At 33.0% G+C, this 20,570-nt stretch overlaps 1 protein-coding gene across 2 annotated transcripts in view; it reads left to right on the top strand.

Annotated features, from left to right (window-relative positions):
- RTTN (rotatin) overlaps nt 1-20,570 on the top strand; it is a 75,306-nt gene that overhangs the window by 38,275 nt on the left and 16,461 nt on the right. For both annotated transcript variants that reach the window (XM_072328875.1, XM_072328876.1), the window contains 14 exons: nt 643-787; nt 1,659-1,813; nt 2,946-3,165; nt 3,911-4,039; nt 5,665-5,772; nt 6,375-6,533; nt 6,899-6,970; nt 9,265-9,457; nt 11,260-11,342; nt 16,932-17,043; nt 17,845-18,040; nt 19,027-19,117; nt 19,742-19,895; nt 20,061-20,198. In XM_072328875.1, the coding sequence (XP_072184976.1) occupies nt 643-787; nt 1,659-1,813; nt 2,946-3,165; nt 3,911-4,039; nt 5,665-5,772; nt 6,375-6,533; nt 6,899-6,970; nt 9,265-9,457; nt 11,260-11,342; nt 16,932-17,043; nt 17,845-18,040; nt 19,027-19,117; nt 19,742-19,895; nt 20,061-20,198 (1,955 nt within the window). The remainder of the gene's footprint in view (nt 1-642; nt 788-1,658; nt 1,814-2,945; nt 3,166-3,910; nt 4,040-5,664; nt 5,773-6,374; nt 6,534-6,898; nt 6,971-9,264; nt 9,458-11,259; nt 11,343-16,931; nt 17,044-17,844; nt 18,041-19,026; nt 19,118-19,741; nt 19,896-20,060; nt 20,199-20,570) is intronic.

Raw genomic sequence — 20,570 nt, 5'->3', positions numbered from 1 at the left:
ATGCTTCCAGGGAGGGAGCATCCACAACCTCTCTGTGCAACCTGTTGCAGTGTCTCACCACCCTCACAGTAAAGAATTTCTTCCTAATATCCAGTCTAAATCTACCTGTTTCCAGTTTAAAATCATTTCCCCTTGTCTGTTGCTACATACTCTTTGAAAAAGTCCCTCCCCAGCTCTCCCGTAGGCCTCCTTCAGGTACTGGAAAGTTCTCCCAGAGTCTTCTCCAGGCTGAAGAGTCCCAGCTCTCTCAGCCTGTCCTCATAGAGCAGGTGCTCCAGCCCTCTGATTATCTTTTTGGCCCTCCTCTAGACTTGCTCCAACAGTTTCTGTCTTTGTCCCTGTTCTGTTTTTTCTGTATTTTCCAACACACAATTCCATGTCATTTAATGTGTGAACTATATATAATGCAGGTGTATTTAAGATTAAATATAACTGATAAAATTCCTTTTCTATTATTTGTAGTTATGTCATGTATATTTCGATAATTCCAAGTTTAGTATAAGCAACTCCTTATTTGCTTAATATTATATTTATTAATATTATACTTGCTTAGTTAATTCAGCCCTATTAGACTGTGATCATAACACTTTCTTTAAAAAGTCCCTAGAATTATGACTATATATACTCTTGTTTTCATTGCAGGTTTTTGCAAGTGCTTCCAGCTTCTGCTGAGGATGAGAAGCTTTTGGTAGATGTCCTAAGATTTTTAAACAAATTGTATAGGGAGCAGAGAGCAAGCCTGGAGACAGATCATCTAAAGTGGATCCTGAAATCATTGCTTAAAAATGTAAGAATATAAATATGAACTTATTTTGTTGTGGTGTAGGTAACAATAATAAAATGGTTATACAGAGCCATGTAAATGTGGTTAGCTATGTGTAGATTTATGCAGATCTCTATACATACACTATATATGCATTTATATTAAGTAAATAGCTGTGCATATGAATATACTTGTATAGCTGTATGTTTAATTACATAGCTGTGTTATCTATGTAACTCAAAGAATGTGTCTCTCTGTGGGTATGTTGTGACTTTCTGCATGGTAAAGAAATTTAAATGTCTTGGATTAAGAAGAAGAACTGAATGCTAAGACAGAAGGTTTTGTCTTCAGTGTCTGTTACTTCAGTTTTGATTTAAAATGGTTGTAATACACCTATGTACAATATTTTTATAACCCTGAGGAAGGAATTATATGAACAAACAGTTCATACTGTATGAAATATAAAAATGCAAGTATAATATAGGAGGAATATGATTTCTTTTTATTTTCAGTTTTTTACATGTGTGCTTTTCATTTGAGATTTGTTCTATCTAATATTATTCATTAAGATGTACAAAAGCAAGTAGGAAATTAAGATTAAAAAAGCAGTATGAAACAACTGATGTACTTCAATTTATATGGTTAACAAGAAATCCTTTAAAATGTGGTAGATATGGCTACTTAATACCAGGAAATCTTTACTGTGTTTTTTTCTGTTGTTGTTGTTGTTGTTTCAAGTTACAAAAATATTTCTTGGAAAAATTATGATTATGGAATTTGTGATTTTTAGTGTGTGTGTTTAAAGCATCAAAGAAAAAAACTGGCTTTAGTGTGTTTATTAAAATAGAACTTAAACACTGCATTATGTGACTGTATTTTTATTCTTTTCTCTTAGAAATCAAATTCCCTTTTGGGCCTTTTGGTGCGACCAGAATCCCAAGCACGGAATGAAACAGATGAAATAGAGACTGCTGTCAGACAACGACTGGATAAAGAACTCATTCATCTTTTTAACACACTATTATTTTGTTCAATGTCAGTGACTGACAGGTACAGTTTAAATGGCACCTTCTGTATCATTCTTACTGGGATAATAATGCCTTGTGCTACCGCATCTTAGTCAGAGTTTGAAACTAATTACATCATGATACAGTCATGGTAAACTTTAAAAACAGAAAATATTCCTCTTTAAGTGGGGGACAACATTAGCTACACCTTTTCACAGTAAAGTTAGGAAGTTAAGAAAATAGTGAAGAAGTACACTAGTGCAGTTTTTCAAAAAATGATAAGTTGATGGCACTGAGAAGATGGTCTATTTCTTTTTCACTACTGGAAATTTATTCAAGCAATAGCTGGATTGATTTTTCTACTAGTTACTTATAGGAAAGTAAAACAACAGAATATCAGCAATTATTTATTTCCATCTACTTCCTTTTTGCTTCATTGTATATAATTGACTATATTCATGCACATTGGTTATTGTTAGGACACCTACTTCAGTGTGAGGTACCATCCTTTTTCTGTTAGTCAGGCAAACAGAAATTAACTTCTATTAGTTGTTTTTCCCTAAGTTTATAAAATAATATTATCACTCTAAATCTCTCTATCCAAGTGTATTCTAAGAAGCAAACATTGCAGCTGACATATTTATCTGTGTGCCACAACATAACTGCTTGTAAAGATTCCTTCAAAGTGCCATCTTTATCATTCCTCCCACTCACTCAGTTTCTAAATAAAACATAAGAAAAAACTGACAGCCTGAAAAAGAAGGATTACAGAAATCTCTGACAGTCATCTCTTATACTCCTTTATTTTCTGTCTACCTGGATGATATATTTCTAGGAAATATTTTAAAACTTGGTGCCTGAACCAGAACAAACATAAGCGAAATCTTTGTGACTCTTGTCACTCTGAGTTGTCTGATGTTCTTGAACTCTTGCTCTTTTATATGCTCTTTGGAAATTAGAGCACTACCTCATTTCTCTTTTTCTTGGTTAAGCAGTACTGTTCTGTAATTTAGTTCTGCATTATTTGGTGCGTAAGCCAACAGTTACTAATTGGTATGCTGAGACCCACTTACTAGAAATAATAGTAACGATGCACTAACCTCTTACAAAATAGTTCATTATAATAGCTTTATGCTACTGGTTGATGCTTTTTTTACTTTTTATAATTAATCCAGAGAGGGCTTGGAACTTGCTGGCTGTTTCAGAACTGAGCTGGCTCTCAAGCTGCTACAGTGTTTAAGGCTGACAGATGCACCACATTTTTATGGACTTCCTTCACTGGAGAGAACATTGAGAGGAATGGTTCATGTTACTGCACTTCCAGACTGGAGTACGTATTCTGCTACCACTGAACCTGTCACAATTTGTAAGAAATATTTAACAGGTCTTCTTGAGGTAAGTAGTTTATGTTATAACCTAGCTTTTTTTCTGAATGCTTGTAAAACACTGTGTAACTAATAACGTTATAATTTTTATGCTATACTTCCAGTGAATATCGTTTCTATGAAGGGTGCTTTTCTATCTCCAAGAAAATAGCTAAAAGATTAAGATTAGATTGAGAGATTTCTATCTTTATGTGAAGGACAAAAAAGTTTTTAAATCTGTTTGCTTATGATGACTGGTTACACTGCATGCATCTTCCCACTCCCTTTATTCATTAGAAGTTGATATAGAAAGATTTATTTATTCCAATTCAAGTCCCAAGAAAAGATACAAATAACCCATGTTCTTGAACATAGAATTTTGGTAAGTAAACTGTATTTTTAGTATCAAACATAGCAAAAAAAGCATGCTGGGTGCAATAAGTGGTCTGTTTCCAACAAAGACAATCTTTTGAACTCTGACTGAGATACAGTATTTAGCCAGCTTTCTGTTTAATATTGTCCTTATTATATAGTTTTGCTATATTTTCATTTGAATAGGCAAATAAAATAACTACTGACCTTCAAAGGTTTAACCATATAGAAAAATGATGTATGACTAAGTGACTCATAAGTAAATTATTAAGATTTAGCTAAAAGGGTGTATTTAAGAGTTCACCATCTTTCCATGAGTTTAATTTATGGGCCTGCAGTTGTTTATTCTCTATCTGTGTACAGCTAACAGTAAAGCTACTGTGAACTTATTCCTACATTCCCAGGTCATCTCATCATTTTATGTTGAATGGGGAGGAAATGCTATGTCCTTCATGGGAAAAGGTGTTACAAAAAGCACTGTTCTTTGTTTGCTTCACTTATCTCATGAAATGATGGCTCAAGCTAAGGATACGGTGAGTTCATTATAGTTTCCCTTATCTTGTCACTTTTAATGGCTAAGCACAGGTATATTTTAACTGGTTTAATTTAATAATTTAGTGTAATCATTCTGGAGAGTTGCAGTCAACTCCAGTTAATACCTGTTTGTTTATTAAAGTGATAGTATGACAAGTATTAAGTATAGTGTAGGAAGACTATAGCCTTTAAGGAATTAAATCCCAAGTGAATGAATAAAAGAGGGGACTTAAATTGATTTTTATGCATTTATTTGTTTGTAAACATGTAGAATAATATGTATAGTAGCATAATGAACAGTGGTGTTTTTTTTGTGACTGTAAGTCATAATGTGCCAGCAGCAATGTCCAGATTACTAATGTTTTATATTATTATAATAATAGTTTTAAATCTTATCCATTGTTTACAAGTCACGTGATTATGTGTTAGACCTTGTGGAGAGAGGAATACAAAGTTAACGTTCTTACTCTGTGCAAGTAATGTTGTACAGGAAATATCCTGGATTACCAACTTAAAAATTATAGTTTATTGTCAATACTAAAAATGTACAGTCTAATGAACTGAGATTAAGAGATTAAAACTAGTTAAAATCCAGGTGGCTTTTAATGTTATTTTGCTCATTGGCAGTACTATGAACCGTTTAGGTTCTTTGTTACCTAAAGAGCCACCTTATTAAGTTGGACATAGAATCCTTTAGCTCATAACAATGGACAGAAATGACTTGCAGTTGTTCATAGAGTATATGAGAAATAGAACAGATGCATACTATGTGATAGAGTTGCTACAATGTTTTATTTCTTTCATTTCTTTGATATTGCTTTATGGTCATACTTTGCTTACTTGGATGTATTTCATTTCATATTTTAATTCTCATTCTACCTCAATGACTGTAAAAGTCTATGTTTACTGTCATTAATTTTGTATATTGAGAAGATTCCTGCAAAAGATACTGTTCCAAGTGAGGCATCCAAATGCAGTCAACTGTTTTGTAAAAAATATACAGGGCTGAGATATTCAGAAGATGCACTTATAAAATTTTGAATTACATAGTTCTCTATGAACATAATGCATTGTGCAGTGTCATGATTAAACAAAGCACAGTGAGTATGTTGGGTTTTTGGTGGTTTTTTTTTTGACCTGAACTAAGGAGCTATATTTGCAAAGTATGAATTCACGGAGTCTGCAGCTAACTTGTATATGGCATTTAATCACATGGTAGCCACAGAAAGTAATAAGTTGACTGAAGAGAGAGCTGAATGTACGTAGCAGTTTCCTGCACATATATCATGTCTCTATTTTTTTTTTAATAATTTAAGAAAAAAAAAAATGTATGGAGTAATTCCTACATATTCCCAATATTTCAAGTAAAATATTTAATCCTTTTGGCGCTGTTATCCTATTACTAACCAGGAACAGTTACCAATTTAATTTTATTCACCAGGTTGAGTCAAAACAATATATGTATGTTTAGAGAGACAACGAGCATCTTTTTCTTGGAGTATCTGTGTTATGTTCATTTACAGTAGTTTAGTATGCAGTTGACAGCCCAGGCTGTTTATAGGCAAGTATGGCAGTGAAAAACTTAGAAAATAATTTCATACTTTATTTTCTGTTCTCTGATCAGGACTGGGTATCTCTTTGGTCTTTGCCTTACAATAACAGTGAAGATCAAGTTCCTTCCCATCTAGGTCTGACGTGGCTGGTTCCTTTATGGGTAGACAGAGATCCTGAGGTTAGTTAATGCAAAGTTGGTCTTATTTAGACACCTAGATATGTGCGTGTTTTTTGTTTCGGGAAGTTAATATTTTAACTACTGCTTTGCATTATTTTAAATATTACTGACTGTATCCTAAATAACAATACCAATAAAGCAGGGAGAATATTTTCCTATAAATTCTCTGAAACCCTTCCCTATGTCTTCAGTCTTCTATCCTCTTAGTTGTCATTTATGGTAATGAATCATAGGCAGTTTTCATCAATATTGCTTTAGCTCTAATGCAAAAATATGTATGTAAGCTACAAATTTAGAGCAAATGTGATGCTAACCTGTTAAATTATAAGTTTTTGAATCAGAACTATTTTAAATGGTAAAACTCTGAGAATATTGAATATATATTTAAGTATTCAATAATTTATTCATTTCACTATTTATACATATATAGAGTTATGAATGTGAGTATAGTGCCAGATGAATGCAGGAAAAATAACTTGTTAAACAATTTGAAGCCTTTTAAAAAGCTACAGATTTAGTTGATTGAACTCAATAACAATTTAAAAAATGTGTTATTACTGTAAGTAATGAGTTGCATTTTCTATTGTGTTTACATGTACCAGGTCAGATTTACTGCACTTGGAATAGGATCAGCTCTTACATCTCTTGAAATAGGTTGCATTGCTTTAGCAGAGAGTTGCCAGAACATTTCAGGAGGGCTGTGGGGTACAGCATTCAACATCTTTCTAGACCAATCTGAATGCAGCATGGTACGCAGGGAGGTATGTTTCTTGTCACCTTCTGCTGTCTTAAGTTGTTATAAGTAGTTTGTTATGGAGAAAACAAATAGCTAGATTTTGACCTGTTTTGATCTGTTTACAAGCATTTTGGTGTGCTGGCTTGTCACCAGTTCTGTAGTAAATATCTCGTCATTGCAAACATAATGTTATCTAATCTGCTCTTTTTAACTATACAGACATTTCTCTCTCTCAGCTCTAGTTGTAAGATGCCTTTTTTATCTACATGAACATGGAAAATCTTTGTATCTAAAACACTGAAATAATATCTTGACTATCGTGTTCAGTCTGATGTGCTTTATTGGACTGTGATGGCTAGACAGTAATGTTGGTGCATTCATTTCTTTTAGGCTGCTTTTATTCTACAAAATCTCCTTGTGATCCCAATCCCTTCTGAAGATCAAAAAGACTGTGTTTGGCAAGTGAGTGACTTCTACATTTGATGAGAATGTTTACACTGTCATGGAGAGGCATTATTTGATATAAGAGTGTATGTCAATATATCTACAAAACAAATTTAAAAAGTTACATCCGAGATGACATTTCGGAAAGAAATATGTGAATAGATAAGCTTCTTCCACCTCCCAGATTGTTCAGGAAAATAAAGCTTGGTTGTATAGTATCCTAGATCATGTACATACGGTATGTTATGTATATCTTCAGTCTCCAAGGAAACTTTATTACTTACACGGTATCAATGTTTTAAGATAAAAATTGGTTAGTTTTTTTGCCTGGAATACAACTTGATTTTAGGTGTGTAAGAAAGAAAAATATGAGAAAGCAGTGTTTAATGTAGTGTTCAATATTTTGAAAAAAGTATGAGTGACAGGAAGCAAGCCTTCCCAAAGAAAGATAAGGTAGCTTGTTGCATTAAATACTTTTTTTAAGAGCATACTCCCTTGCTTAAAGAGTTTCTCAGGCCTATGTCCAGCTGGGTTTTTAATTTCTCTGAGAACAGAATCTCCACAACCTCTCTGGATAAGTTTTTAATGTGTTTGACCACCCCTGCAGGATAAAAGAGACATTCCTTCTGTTTTACTTGGATAAATTGTTGCTGAGTCGCGTGTACCCAAAATGCACGCATCTTGCAGAGCTGCAGTTTATAATATGTCTCTCTTTACATATAATTATAAAGGAAGATGTTCAGGTAGTCTGTAATGTCTGGCTCTGGTTTCAGTCTTTGGATATTTGTGAAGGTTTTTGTTTTTAATCAATAGAAATAATTATTTAATAGCATGGGATTTGCAAGGTGAAAGCCATTGTGACATTAATATAAATGTGCTGTAAATGTGTCAATATTAAAAGTTGCTCTTTAGTCTTTAAAACATTTCAGTGACTATGGTGAAGTGGCAGAAATTGAATATATTTGAACTCAGAATGAATTCAAATGGAATTAATGAATTTTGAGTCAATTCTAATTAAGAGCATTTTAATGGAGATTACTCATCACCTGGTGGGGGCTCATGCGGGAAGATATTAAACAACAATTTATGGCAATGGGCAAATTAAAAGTGCTTAAAATATAGATAATAATTAAAGTTATAAGATGCCAGCAGGATAAAATACTGTATTTCAGAGCTATTTTTTTTCCTTCAAATGTACAATTAATAAGATAAATCGTTTCTAGACCTTAATGCAGTCAAGTTTAAAGGAGATGAACTAAGTGTATTTGGGTGAATAGAAATAATATACCATAGCCAAAGTAGAACATTCTTATTTTTTCTCTTAAATAAATAGGTTTGGGAAAGAAAAGACTGAAAGACTGAATGCCATAGCATTACTTTTAACCATTTTGTTTGCTTCGTAATAGTTTATTTTATTATGCTATTTTAAAGAGTGAGCACAGGAGGCATTTTGTAATAAATCAGCCTGTATAAGGTATGCTAAGATTGTAATGTATTGCATTTTCTGAAAATTGCTGAAGTCAAAATGCGTTGTGAGAGGAGCTCTTTCATTGCTCCCACTATACAATGAAGTGATTGACATAGCTTTTTAGATTGACAAAGACAGTTATGGATTGTGATCAAATTTAAGAGAATTTCTAAACTATACATGTCATTGTTGATTTAATCCAACCATATTGCTGACAGCGCATGAGCTGTTTCATAATTCGTTATAAGAAATTTGTATGAAGTAATGTTGTTCTTGGAACTATTTGAGATCTCATTCTTTACCAATTAGCATCAAAGGAAAATGGTCAAAATTGTTTGTTTATGTATTATACAAAACAAAAAAGTCAGTATTTAAAAATAAATGACTGAAAACCATTCTTCAGAAATAAAATCTCTATTTTATTTTCCAAATAGTTATGTATTGTAAATTGATGTGGGATAGATGTAACAGCTGTATGCTTTTACAACAGAATTACCCATTCAGGATATACTCACATTAGTAAGATTGTACTCTCTCCTTAAGGAAACTTCTGCATTAGTTGATATCTGTAAGCAGTATTAAATGAGATTTATAACAGCTACATAGAAAGTCATAGAAAGCTATAACTTAGGGGATTTAAGACAGTATCTATTTCCATTCTTCAAAATAGTATGTTTTTGTAAAACTTTTAATTGAGCGCAATCTCAAAATCTAAATTTGACTGCCAGAATCTGTTAGTCTGTAAAACAGCCATACATATACAAACAAAACGTATTAGACTTTAAGTTGTGTTTTGTTTGTTGTTGCTGTTTATTTTTATGTAAAATATTCCTATTTTTTTCAGGGACCGTGTGTACATGATGAAGAAACTGGGCTCTCCCAGACTGGAAAACCAGCGCTTAAGGCTCTTTTGTATCACTGTCAGCTTTATGAACATTTGAATCAGATGGTGAAACACTGTTACTTAGGTTGTTATGTGTTTGATGTCAATTCTTCCAGGGAAGACAACCACATTATTGAAAAAAGTGGTTCAACTGGTAAATGATGTTAATCTTGCAGTATTTTTAACTTACTGAAGTAACATCTAGTTAAGTAATTCATATTAGAAATGGAGTTCAAATAGAATGTGTTAGCCATGAATGTAAATGTTTTCAAGTTTGATTTTCACCTTAAAGTCCTAAGAATAAGTGGTTCATTGATTGAACAAATTTCAGAAAAAGCTCAGAACTGTTTTTTACATGTTCAAAAATTTGTAAATGGAAAAAGATGTAGTTGGTTCTGCAGAATGTTGCCTTGAAAAGTATCAAGGGTAAAACACTTCTTAGACTTGTGACTTTGACAGAGCAGTACAAAGTTTAAGAAAAAAGAAATACACAGACAGGTATATTGCCAGGAGAAGAGCCTGACTCCCACCTTATTGAATTGTCCTTCTAGGTAATTGTAGACAGTGATAAGGTTCCACCTGAGCCTCTGCTAGACTGAACAGTCCCAGTTCCCTTAGTAAGGCTTCTGGATTGTGCCATTCTCTGAAGACACTCTGGCTCCTCAATGCCTTTCTTGTAGAGAGGGGCCCAAAACTGATCACTGTACTTAAGATGTAGCCTCACCAGTGCTGAGTACAGAGGAACAAGCACTTCTATAGTCCTGCTGACTACACTATTTCTGATGTAAGCTAGGATGCCATTGCTTTCTTGGTCACCTGGGCACACTGCTTGATCATGTTCAGCTAGAGCCCCCCAGATCCTTTTCTGATACACAGCTTTCCAGCCACTCTGTCCCAGGCTTGTAGTGCTGCATGAAGTCGTTGTGACCAAAGTGCAGGACATGATGTACCTCAAACAGTTGGTGCCAGTACATTGTTCAAATGCAGATCCCTCTGTAGTTCATTCCTGCCCTCAAGAAGACAAGCACTTCTTCCCAACTTGTTGGCATGTGCAAACTACTGAGGGTGCATTCAATTCATGGATTTATAGAATGTTTTGGGTCAGAAGGGTTTTTTAAGATCACATATTCCGACACCCCTGCTATAGGCAGGGCACCTCCCTGTAGACCAGGTTTCTCAAAGTTCCATCCAACCTCACCTTCCAGGGACTGGGCATTCACAGCCTCACATTCCCTTTTCCAGATCACCAATAAAGATATTAAACAGGACTGATTCCTGAGGAACAGTACTCATCACATTTCCCAGCTGGGTTTAACTCCATTTACCATCACCCTCTGGGCCAGACCATTCAGCCAAGTTTTTAACCAATGAAGAGTACACCTGTCTAAGCCTGTATAATCTGGTGCTATACTGTTGATTTAATTTTTTTCTACATATAAAAATTATTAACAGGTTTGTGCTGTAAAATTTTAATCGCTATTTGTTCAGAAATATTTACAAGTTCCACCTTCATTATATTTGTGAATATCAGTACTCTTGAAACATGAGCTTAACAGTTTTTCAGGATGAGGACATCAGTTCATTATGTTTGTACTGTGAGACCCCCAAATCGGTACTTTTTATCCTATTCCATTTTAAGTGAAACGAAATCTGAATTATATGTAAAACTAATGAAGTCTATGTAATTGCAGTTTGAGCTAAACGTAGCTTTTCCCATGCTTTTTTGTTATAATCAGAAGATTTTGTTCTATTTATTCATGGGATTTAATGGATAATAATACAGTGGCATAATATGTAGAAAAACTTTAATGAAATATTTTGAATATTTGAGAATAACTGCTTAGCTACTTTGTAGAATGAAAAATGCTTTGAAAGTGCTGTTATGCTCTCTGCTGGTCTTGGAGCAGTAGGAATGCTTGTTTGATTCTGATGCTTTTTTATTTCCCCTCCATACAGATTTTGATGATTCTCTTAATCTTTGGAAGGTTCTATCCAGTCAGAGCCCATCTTCACATTCTCAGTCAACATCAGAAACTATGGTAACTTCCAGAGTAACCTCTTTATGTCAAATGCACTGTTACTAATGATATTCTTTGAGGAAAATTAACATTGTTATAAAGGCAAGAAAAAACTTTAAATATCAGTTTAGTTTAAGAGCTGAAACTAAGTTGAAATTAATTCTGAAGTAGTTTTAAGAACTTTTAAGTAGCTTAACTCACCTAACTAAATGCACAGAACAACATTAAATTCTGCAGCTACATTACAGAAATAACTCAGTAATCTTTATTGATTATCTTTAATGACAATATCTTTATTGACAATATGCAGTCATTTTTGTCTATAACTGTCGCTTCTACTGTTTTTATCCAAACCATCCTTTTAGAAAGAACTTTTATTTAGATTATGCAGCTATAAAACTGGGTCAATGAAAACCACAGAGACATATTAGGTTGAAGATGCATTTTTTGTCTTAATGAATACTGGATTTTGTAGTTTTTTTTTAAGGTTTGAAAGTGCCTTAAAATAGATGCAAAAGATGTAAGAAAGTGGATGAAACTGGTTTCTGGACAGTATGATTCCTGCACTTAAAAACTTTAAATGCTTACTGTCTTTTAAAATGCCAAATGCAAAGGAAGTGGAAGCAAAGTATATTCTTTCAATTCCAGAATGGATTTACAGTACTAGATGAGACTACGATTAAAGCTTTCATATTATCCTTTAGTTACCTAGTAAAAATTGTAAGTTCTCAAAGACTGCAGCATAACTCTAAGAAAACTAACATATTGCATTGGGCAATCCATTTTTAAAATTTTGTTTGAAGTTCTTTGATGTATAAATAACCATCTAATGTAATATGAAAGCCATAATACTACAGCTAATACAACTATCAAAGCTGTCACAGCTAAGTGAAGTTTCTTAAAAGGTATTATAAAAATACATTGTAAGAAAATTACTAGTGTAAAAATGTTATCTCAAAGTTTGTTTTCCACTTGTTCTTCTTACAAAGGAGCAAAATTGTTTCTGACAGGTTCTTGGCAATACCAGGTGAAGTATTTGCAGTAGACCAATAGTCAAATACCTAAAGAAGAGCTGAAGTTACCCAACCGGTGAAGGGGAAGCTCTGCCTATGTTAGTAGTCCTTCCCAGGAAACAGCCTAGACCTTCAGTGTCTGGCCCTTATCTGAGCCCAGCATGACTCCATCGTGGGTGTACCCCTTCTGGTCACCTGGGAAGCACAGGTGCAAACAATTTGCCTGTGCTTCCTGAGCCAGACACACCCCTTCACCCGTTCAAGCTGTGCTCTAATAGTACCCCTATACCACTGTATTCTTTTATGAAAGAAAATACTTATATTAAGAACATGATAGGTCATGTTCATGCTCACTGTTTTGCATTTCAGTTAGAATGATCCTGATTAACACACGTTACTGCTGAAAGTCAGTACTTAAGGCACCTGTAGTGTTTCTGCATTGTTATATTGGTTTGTGTTTCTTTAAAGTTTTAAAAAAAGCCAACCACCTATAAATGTAGTGTGGTTTGAATTTGCATTTTATTTCATTAAAGTGTTATTCAGCTTGGACAATTATAAGTTTGCTAATTACAGAATGTTAGGGCAGTGTCTTTACTTTGAAAATAATTACTTTGAACTAATTGCTCAGACATTCCTTTTCTGTTAAATGGATGTACTTTCACAATTCAAATTTTGGAAGGTGGTCAAAATAAAAATGCTAAAAAGCCAATACTGAAACTTTTAATCTCCATATATTTCGTATTTCCTATTTTTCCTTTCTATTTCGACACTCTATTACACCTTCTGTCTATCACTGCTGCTATTATTGGAATGTTTTTCGTAATTTAGGAAAAGTATACCTAAGTGTTAAGCTAAATTATCTCCGTTTTAGAAATGTTATTAGTTAACTTGATTTTCATTTTGCTAATACAAAGAATAAAACAAATAAAACTAGAAAACAAAAACTCAAAAACCCGAACTTAAATATTCATTCCTGTTATAAATTACCTTTACATTTGCCTTCCTACTGGTTGGCTCAAAGTTTTCTATTCTAATGTACAAGGAAGAGAAGTACTTTTATGAAGTCATTAACAAAAGTTTAAAGATAAAGGGATATCATCCTTTGAAATACACTAGGTGGCATACTTTCCCCATCACAGACGAAAAGAAGTCTGCAGGCCTTACTGAGGGAAAAATATTTTTCTGTATGATACTGATTTGATGATAGCAGCCACAAGTAATTGAGAGTTTCAGGTAAAAATACTTACGTTGGAAACTCTTTCCTGATTTATTTTTTTAAATTCTTGTAGTTATTTCTACATCCATTCATTGCAACTCCTGTTTGCTTCTATTAGCTGCATCCTGAAGATCTTTCTGGAAACCAAAGTGATGGTTTTCATTTAATTCTATAAATTGACAGTAAAGACACCTTGATTCTTTTTTTAATTTATTTGAAATCAGTTCTAACATATAACGAAAAAAAAGTGTTACTTTTCAGTTTTTTCAGGTTTCATGTAATCTGTGCTTTAATTGAACTATGCACTATCAAAGACTTTTAGCATAATATTAAGTGAAAATGGTAAGTTACTCTTAGGCTTCATCATTTTTCCCCACCTCCAGATTTACAAAAATTAAAAATTAGAAAATTAAAAACCAGGTATATTCATAGCAGGAATTATTCTTTTCTTTTTTACTTTACCATATAAACTAGTCTGACAGAGGTTTTGAGAGACTATCAGTACAATTCTACACAATTTATAGAAAAAAGATTGGCAATGTGGGAATGAAATCAATGATTCAAGGTCACATAAAAGACAGCAGGAGAGCTGAATGACTTATATCCTGAATGATACATTCTGTATTTTGTGTCTTTAAGGTCTCAGTGGATTCCATATTTTTCACCAGTTTATTTTTCTGTGAACTATACTGTGGATGTTGCTGTTGTAAGGAAATAACCATGTTTTGTTAGAATTTGAATTTACTGTTCAATTTTGTTAGAATAGAATTTACTGTTTAAACATTAATTATTATTATCTTTACACAGAATTTATTTTAACCAATATGTTTGGTTTCTGTTCATTATTATGATTGAGTACACCATACATCATGTATGTGCAAACTTGTTTTACTCTGTGTAAATATATTAGGGCTGTTCTGTGCCCAGGGCTGCTTAGACAATATGAACAGTTATTTAAAAAAATAAGCTAAGGTTTAGGTTAAAGACCTATAAACATTTCACAAATAGCAAAGTCATGACCATTCTTACCTGTGAAATCTTTTTGCTATTTTATAAATAATGTGTATTTTATTTTCTGTTCCTGTGGTTACCAAATTGTTCTACGGCTAAGCGATTTAAACCTTTGAAAAAAGAATTAATCATTGCAGGCCTATTAAAATAATACCAGAAGGACTGCATACTAGTTTAAAAAAAGACCTTTTATTCATATCTAGTAGATAAACAGTAAAAACATTTCTCTTCATTGTGATGAGTCTTGTATTCTTTTTTAATTGTTCTACAGTCATCGTCTCCCCATCATGCAGCTTTCTTTTACCCCATTAAACTCCCTTGCAAAATCCATTGTTTTGCTATTAAGCAGCAGACCACTTCATTGTTCCCATAAAGAATATGGTGGCAGTAGTCAATATCCTTGTGTGGACAAGATGTCCTAGACCTCCAGCTGATCCTTATCAAAGGTGATATATAGAAGTGGTTATATCTTTTTTTTCCTGGAAGGCATGACACTGTAGAAATTACTTTGTTGTATTACCTTATATATTCTGTTAAGGTAGCACGAAGATTAGATTTTTAACCCATACCTCAGTGTGAAGCAATTACAAATAAATGTCATATTACCCCAGGAATATAATGTTTTTATAACCGGGTAAAACATCCATTGATTTTTTTTCTTACATATTTAATACCTTATTTTTAGTTTATTTGCCAAAAGTCTTTAGATGCGATTTTTCAAGAAACATAATTTATTGTTCGATTTAAATGATGCTGTTTGTTAACATATGAATGTTCTTGTATGAATTCATAATAGCATCTTTAAGATGACTCTCAACATAGTAATAACTCCTTTCAGGGTTTTACTTGTTGCAGAAGTGGGGGTTGCACTTGGCGTTCATTACTTTCAAGAATGATTTATGCCTTTTGTTGTTTATTAGAATGCTTGGAATTGTAGTGCTAAATAGATGAAGAATTTGTCATGTGTCAAGATAGATTGATTTACTCTTGTATAAATGATTTTAATAATGATTTAGGTTAACAAGTGTTAAACTTTAAATAATTTATTTCAAATGTCAAATATGCTTTTTAGTTAGGTATCTAAACAAATTTGATGTGGTTGGTGCAATTTGGTACTGCTGCTTGCCAACATAAAAGTACCCTGCTAGGTATATCCTAGTGATTATGTGACCCCAGATAACCTGAGGTATGCATATTCTTGGCTTCAGACATGCACCCCAAATCTTACTACAGCTTGTCCTCAGTCTTACAATAATCTTCTGTTTTTTCTGAGGAACGTTGAGCATGCTTCATTAGAAAAATGTGGTGCTGTAGAGTAGATAGCTGTGGGAGACCAGAGGAAAATGGGGAAGAACGGAGCTGAAGGTTGCCACCACGAGCTTTCTGTTCATGAAAGGACTTTAGTCTCGAGTAAAGTGGTGCAAGTACACCACGTTAAACGTCATTTAGCTCCAACTCCTCTTCCAGCAGCGGGAATACCTGCCACTAGATCAGACTGTCCAAGGCTCTATATTCTTCACACTATGTATTGATATTCTCGGGAAAAAAAGTGTTATGTGAATTGTTTAGATAAGAATCAAAATTAACGGAACTGAAAAATGACCTGATATGAACAGTACCTGACATTTATTCTGCGACAGGTCATAGGTCTTGTTGTGTCACAAAACTGTTAAACTTTGGTGTCTGTGTCTTCTGATTTCAAGCTTGTGGTCATAAACACTGTAACAAAAGCATTAAGAATCCTTTTTGAAAGCATGGAAAATTAATAATACAATGAATAATCTAGTTGTTCAACTGGTAGAAAACTCATGGTAAAGTATTTAATGTAATGTAAGTATCTTGTATTTTCAGCATGAAATGAACACATTCAAGGGTCACAGGATGAAGATTAAGACAAGTATTCAGAATCAGACAGGCTCTGAAGCTTCAGCTTTAACTGTCAAGCAGCTGACTTTTAGTATTTTTCTTATATCTTGATATAAATGCAAAAGTCCTCATGTTCTCAGTATAGCAAATAGTCCATGAGAAATTTGGGTTTAAACACTTCAGAAGTTACAGAATTATGTAATGCCTGAAATTTCCAGTTTCATGGGCCTTGATTAATATTTAACTGAAATGTTTCAGCAGGTTCATATTACTCATCTTTCAATATTTTCGATTAGTGGATGCATATAAATATATATTTTTTGTATATTTATGATGTATATATATATATGAACAAATGTTATGAAATTTGTTTTGGCTAGGAGTAATTTGTGTTTACTCATTTTTCTTTTTTCTTTCTTTTTTTTTTTCATGTAAGCCAAATGTAAATAGAAGTCTCCTCTATCAAATCTGGAATCAACTAATATCCTTTTTATGACTTCCTAGATTCTGTCTGCATCACCAGCACCAGGGAGTGTTACTGAGCTTCAGGCAACAGTCCCAGCAAATTCAACTAGTTTCATTCCTGAAACTGCAATTAATCGGCTTATGGCACAAGGTAACTCAAGCTTTAAGTATGTATGCATACTAATTACTGTTCAACCTGCTAAAATTCCAGTATTTGTACTTGTGTATGAAGTATGTGTATTACTGGAACACTCACCATTGGTGCTTCTAATCATTATTTCAGAAAACAAGTGTGAAAGAGACTCCCTGTAAAAGGAGATGGATTTGACAGTAGTAGAAATGGTTGATACTGCTTGAAGTGTAACTCATTTCTGTCATCCAGTCACCCTTTCAAAACATTCCCTATTGGTGAAGCAGTTGTATACATACCCACATGTACACACACATGCACAAAAAGCTTTGTATGTTTATAAACATAACTCAGTTTATATGTAGAACGATAATATATATATAAGCTTATATAGAAGCTATGTAGGTCTACATTCATGTCTGTATATCTATATAAAGATATAAATGTTTTTTGTTTAGGAAAGAATTGAAAGCAAAATTTAAATCATTGTAAATTTACCATTTATCTTTAATGATTATTGGGGCCTGTAGAAAGAACATTTTATTTCAGAGCTATTTTAAATAACACTTTTCTATATTTGATTTGTTTTTTCTTTCTTTTTTTTCTTTTCTTTCTTTTTTTCTCCCTCTCTCCAGAATATACTGTTTTAGGTGTATGTATTTTAAGTATATTTGGACATTTTATGTGAAGTAGAAATCATGCTGTTTTCTGGGACTGCTTTAATTCATCTCTTATATATTTTGAATGTTTTTTTTTTGTTTGTTTGTTTTGTTGTTTTGTTGTTTTTTTTTTTTTTGTTTTTTTAAATTAAACATATGCTAGGTCAAAGTGATACTACCACAACAGCATCTCCAAGTCAACATGATTCTCCTTTGTCTGCTGCAATGTCTAAACAGTGTGCTGTAGTCACACCTGCACTTTTATCAGCTGTTTGTAACCTTCTGCACAATCTGCTGATTGTTATACCACAAGATACTGGGATTGCCCTTCAACAAGGCTTGCTAACAGCTCTCAGCAGGTATGAGATCAATAGCTGATGAATTACAGACAAGTTATAGTAGCAGAAGTGAAAAGTTTGTTAGGGACTCTACCAGTATTTCTTAGTAAAACTGTTAAAAACATTGATTTCTTCATTCTTCTGGAGTGTTCACAAATGCCTTTTGGCATTTTTGAATGAATAGGTAAATACATATATATTTTCTATAGAATTAATTAGTTATACCATTTGTGGTGTCTACCTTCTACATAACTGCGGTGTATACTGTGCATGTTCTCAGTGGTAATTTAGCTGTTGAGAGGGAGAGGAGTTTCTTTTTTTCATATTTGACATTTCAGTATGTGATATTCAGCTCTTCAGAATTGCAGATCAGTTTGATTTGTTTTATAATTTTCTAGTTTTAATTGCTAGCTATATTTTGAGGCCAAGGCCTGTTGCAGTAAAAGAGAGTGAGTAATGTGTGCCAGCTTTGGGAAGTATTAGATCAGAGACTGTAGTGTGTTTTCTTGTTTGTTTTTAAAGAAGGAACATCTTCAAAATAGTCTTCAGATTATATTGCATGTTTCCACTTACATCATAACAACTTCTTTCATCTATAAACACTGTTTAAAAAATCATAAAGTGGAGCATGAAAATTGTGGGTTTGTTTTTTTTTAAGACTTTGAAGAGCTTTTGCAGTTGCTCTTCATACTGCAATTAATGATAAAAAAATCTTATTTGGGTACAGTTTACAGTATTACAGAACTGTTTATTCTTACATAGGAAAGAAAATAAGCAATCAAATATAAAGAATTTTAACCAATGTAATAAGGACCATTAGAATTCACATTAGTCTAGCTATTATGAAACAACTGAATGTGACTGTAGATGCTATTACACTAGATTTGTTTAAAAAAGTAAAGAGAGTAAAGTTAAATTATGATGTGCTATTTTTAATATTCAGATATAAAATGGTAATTTAGTAGAATATTTTTAGTATATTTCTAACCAACTTTATTTTGTTTTAGTCTTGTAAGTGCTAATCTGGTTGAGAGATATATCTTGGAACTGAAAGCTCCATTGGGTAATCCATGTCATACAGAACATGTAAAAGCTCAGGTTAGACAAGTACTTGTTATTTTTTGTTAATTTTGGAAATATTTCTGTTTTCTACCTATGTTTATTAATATCTACCAAACATACTGCCACAGGTTACATTTATATGAATCTTTGTGCTTTTTCAAAAGTTTAAGTGAAAATACTACATTATGCTTAACACTGAAAAATTATTTTCTATATTAGAACTGTATTTAGAACCCTCAAACAACTTGAATACTAATTTTGGTCTTTTTTTTTTAAGCACATTGTAACTACAGTAAACATGTAATAGATTTTATTTATGCAATACTGAAGTATGAGCCAGATGCAGTTAGTGACACAGTTATTTTCCATGGCAATCTGGCAGCTTTACTTTGGTTCTAGTCCTCTGAACACTTGAATAGTTCTCATCTGGCTATGGTTTATGCAGTGTACAAGGGTTATTGCCAGTGGAACTACTTTTGTCTCAAATTTAACTTATTTTAATAAGTTTGAAAGCAGATATTCAGAACATTATCAAGAAGTGGAAGTAATATATATATTCATTCAAAAAAAGTTATGAATCAATTAAGTTAATATATTTTTTAAAATGTGAAAAATGCAAATATATGACTTTATTTCTTATCTTTTGAAAATATTTAACAGGTACTATTGCTACTTCAATACTTATCATCTGTGTCCAGGCTTCTGAAGTCATGTTTGCTGGTGGACTCTCAGCTTGTAATTCAGGATGAACTGTTGAAACCTCTCTTAAGAAATGCCTTCACAGTTCTCTCCATTCCCTCTAAAGATGGGCTAGGTAATGAAGAACTTAGTTTTCAGTATAGTCAGGCAGAAGCAGCTCTTTATTTAGAGCAGTGGTTTTATTTAGTAGCAGTTGTTTCTGGGCATAGTTACACAGATTTGTGTGTATGTATAAATAGATTTTTCTATATTCATAGATTTTTCTATATTCTTTTTCCAGATACTGAGTTAATATCTGTACTTCATGAAACCTGGGTAGATTTCTTCAACCTTCTTACTACATTATTATGGAACAGTAGCCAAATGACTTTTCCATATGTGGCAGCAGCTCTTGCAAGTCATTGTACAGCAGTAATTGGTAATAACTTTTCCTGAATGGGTTTTAACCTGGAAACAAAGAAAATAAACAAAAGAGGGAGGCATGCCATGCTTTTTTAAAGTAATTTCCAATGTCATACAAACATTAATGTACCTGGAGAGCTTGACTAAATTTTTCTCTTGAATTCATATGTTGGACAGTAGTTCTAGCTCTGAATCTTAAACAAATATGGCACTTTCATATCAAGATTGAAATTGTCCATTTTTTTCCCTTTAAAGATATTGTTGTTTTATCTTACTCAAAAAGAAAGTGAAAGTTCTGGAGTGAGATAAGGGTTACAGCAACTCAAGATTATTATGCAGATGGTTTGTTAGGGGGGTGGCAAGCTCATTCATTTTTTCTTTTTTTTAG

This window comes from Excalfactoria chinensis, chromosome 2 (assembly GCF_039878825.1).
Source record: "Excalfactoria chinensis isolate bCotChi1 chromosome 2, bCotChi1.hap2, whole genome shotgun sequence".
Taxonomy (NCBI): Eukaryota; Metazoa; Chordata; class Aves; order Galliformes; family Phasianidae; genus Excalfactoria; species Excalfactoria chinensis.
Note: the sequence above shows the minus strand (reverse complement) of the source record. Positions and strands in the feature narration are given on the sequence as shown.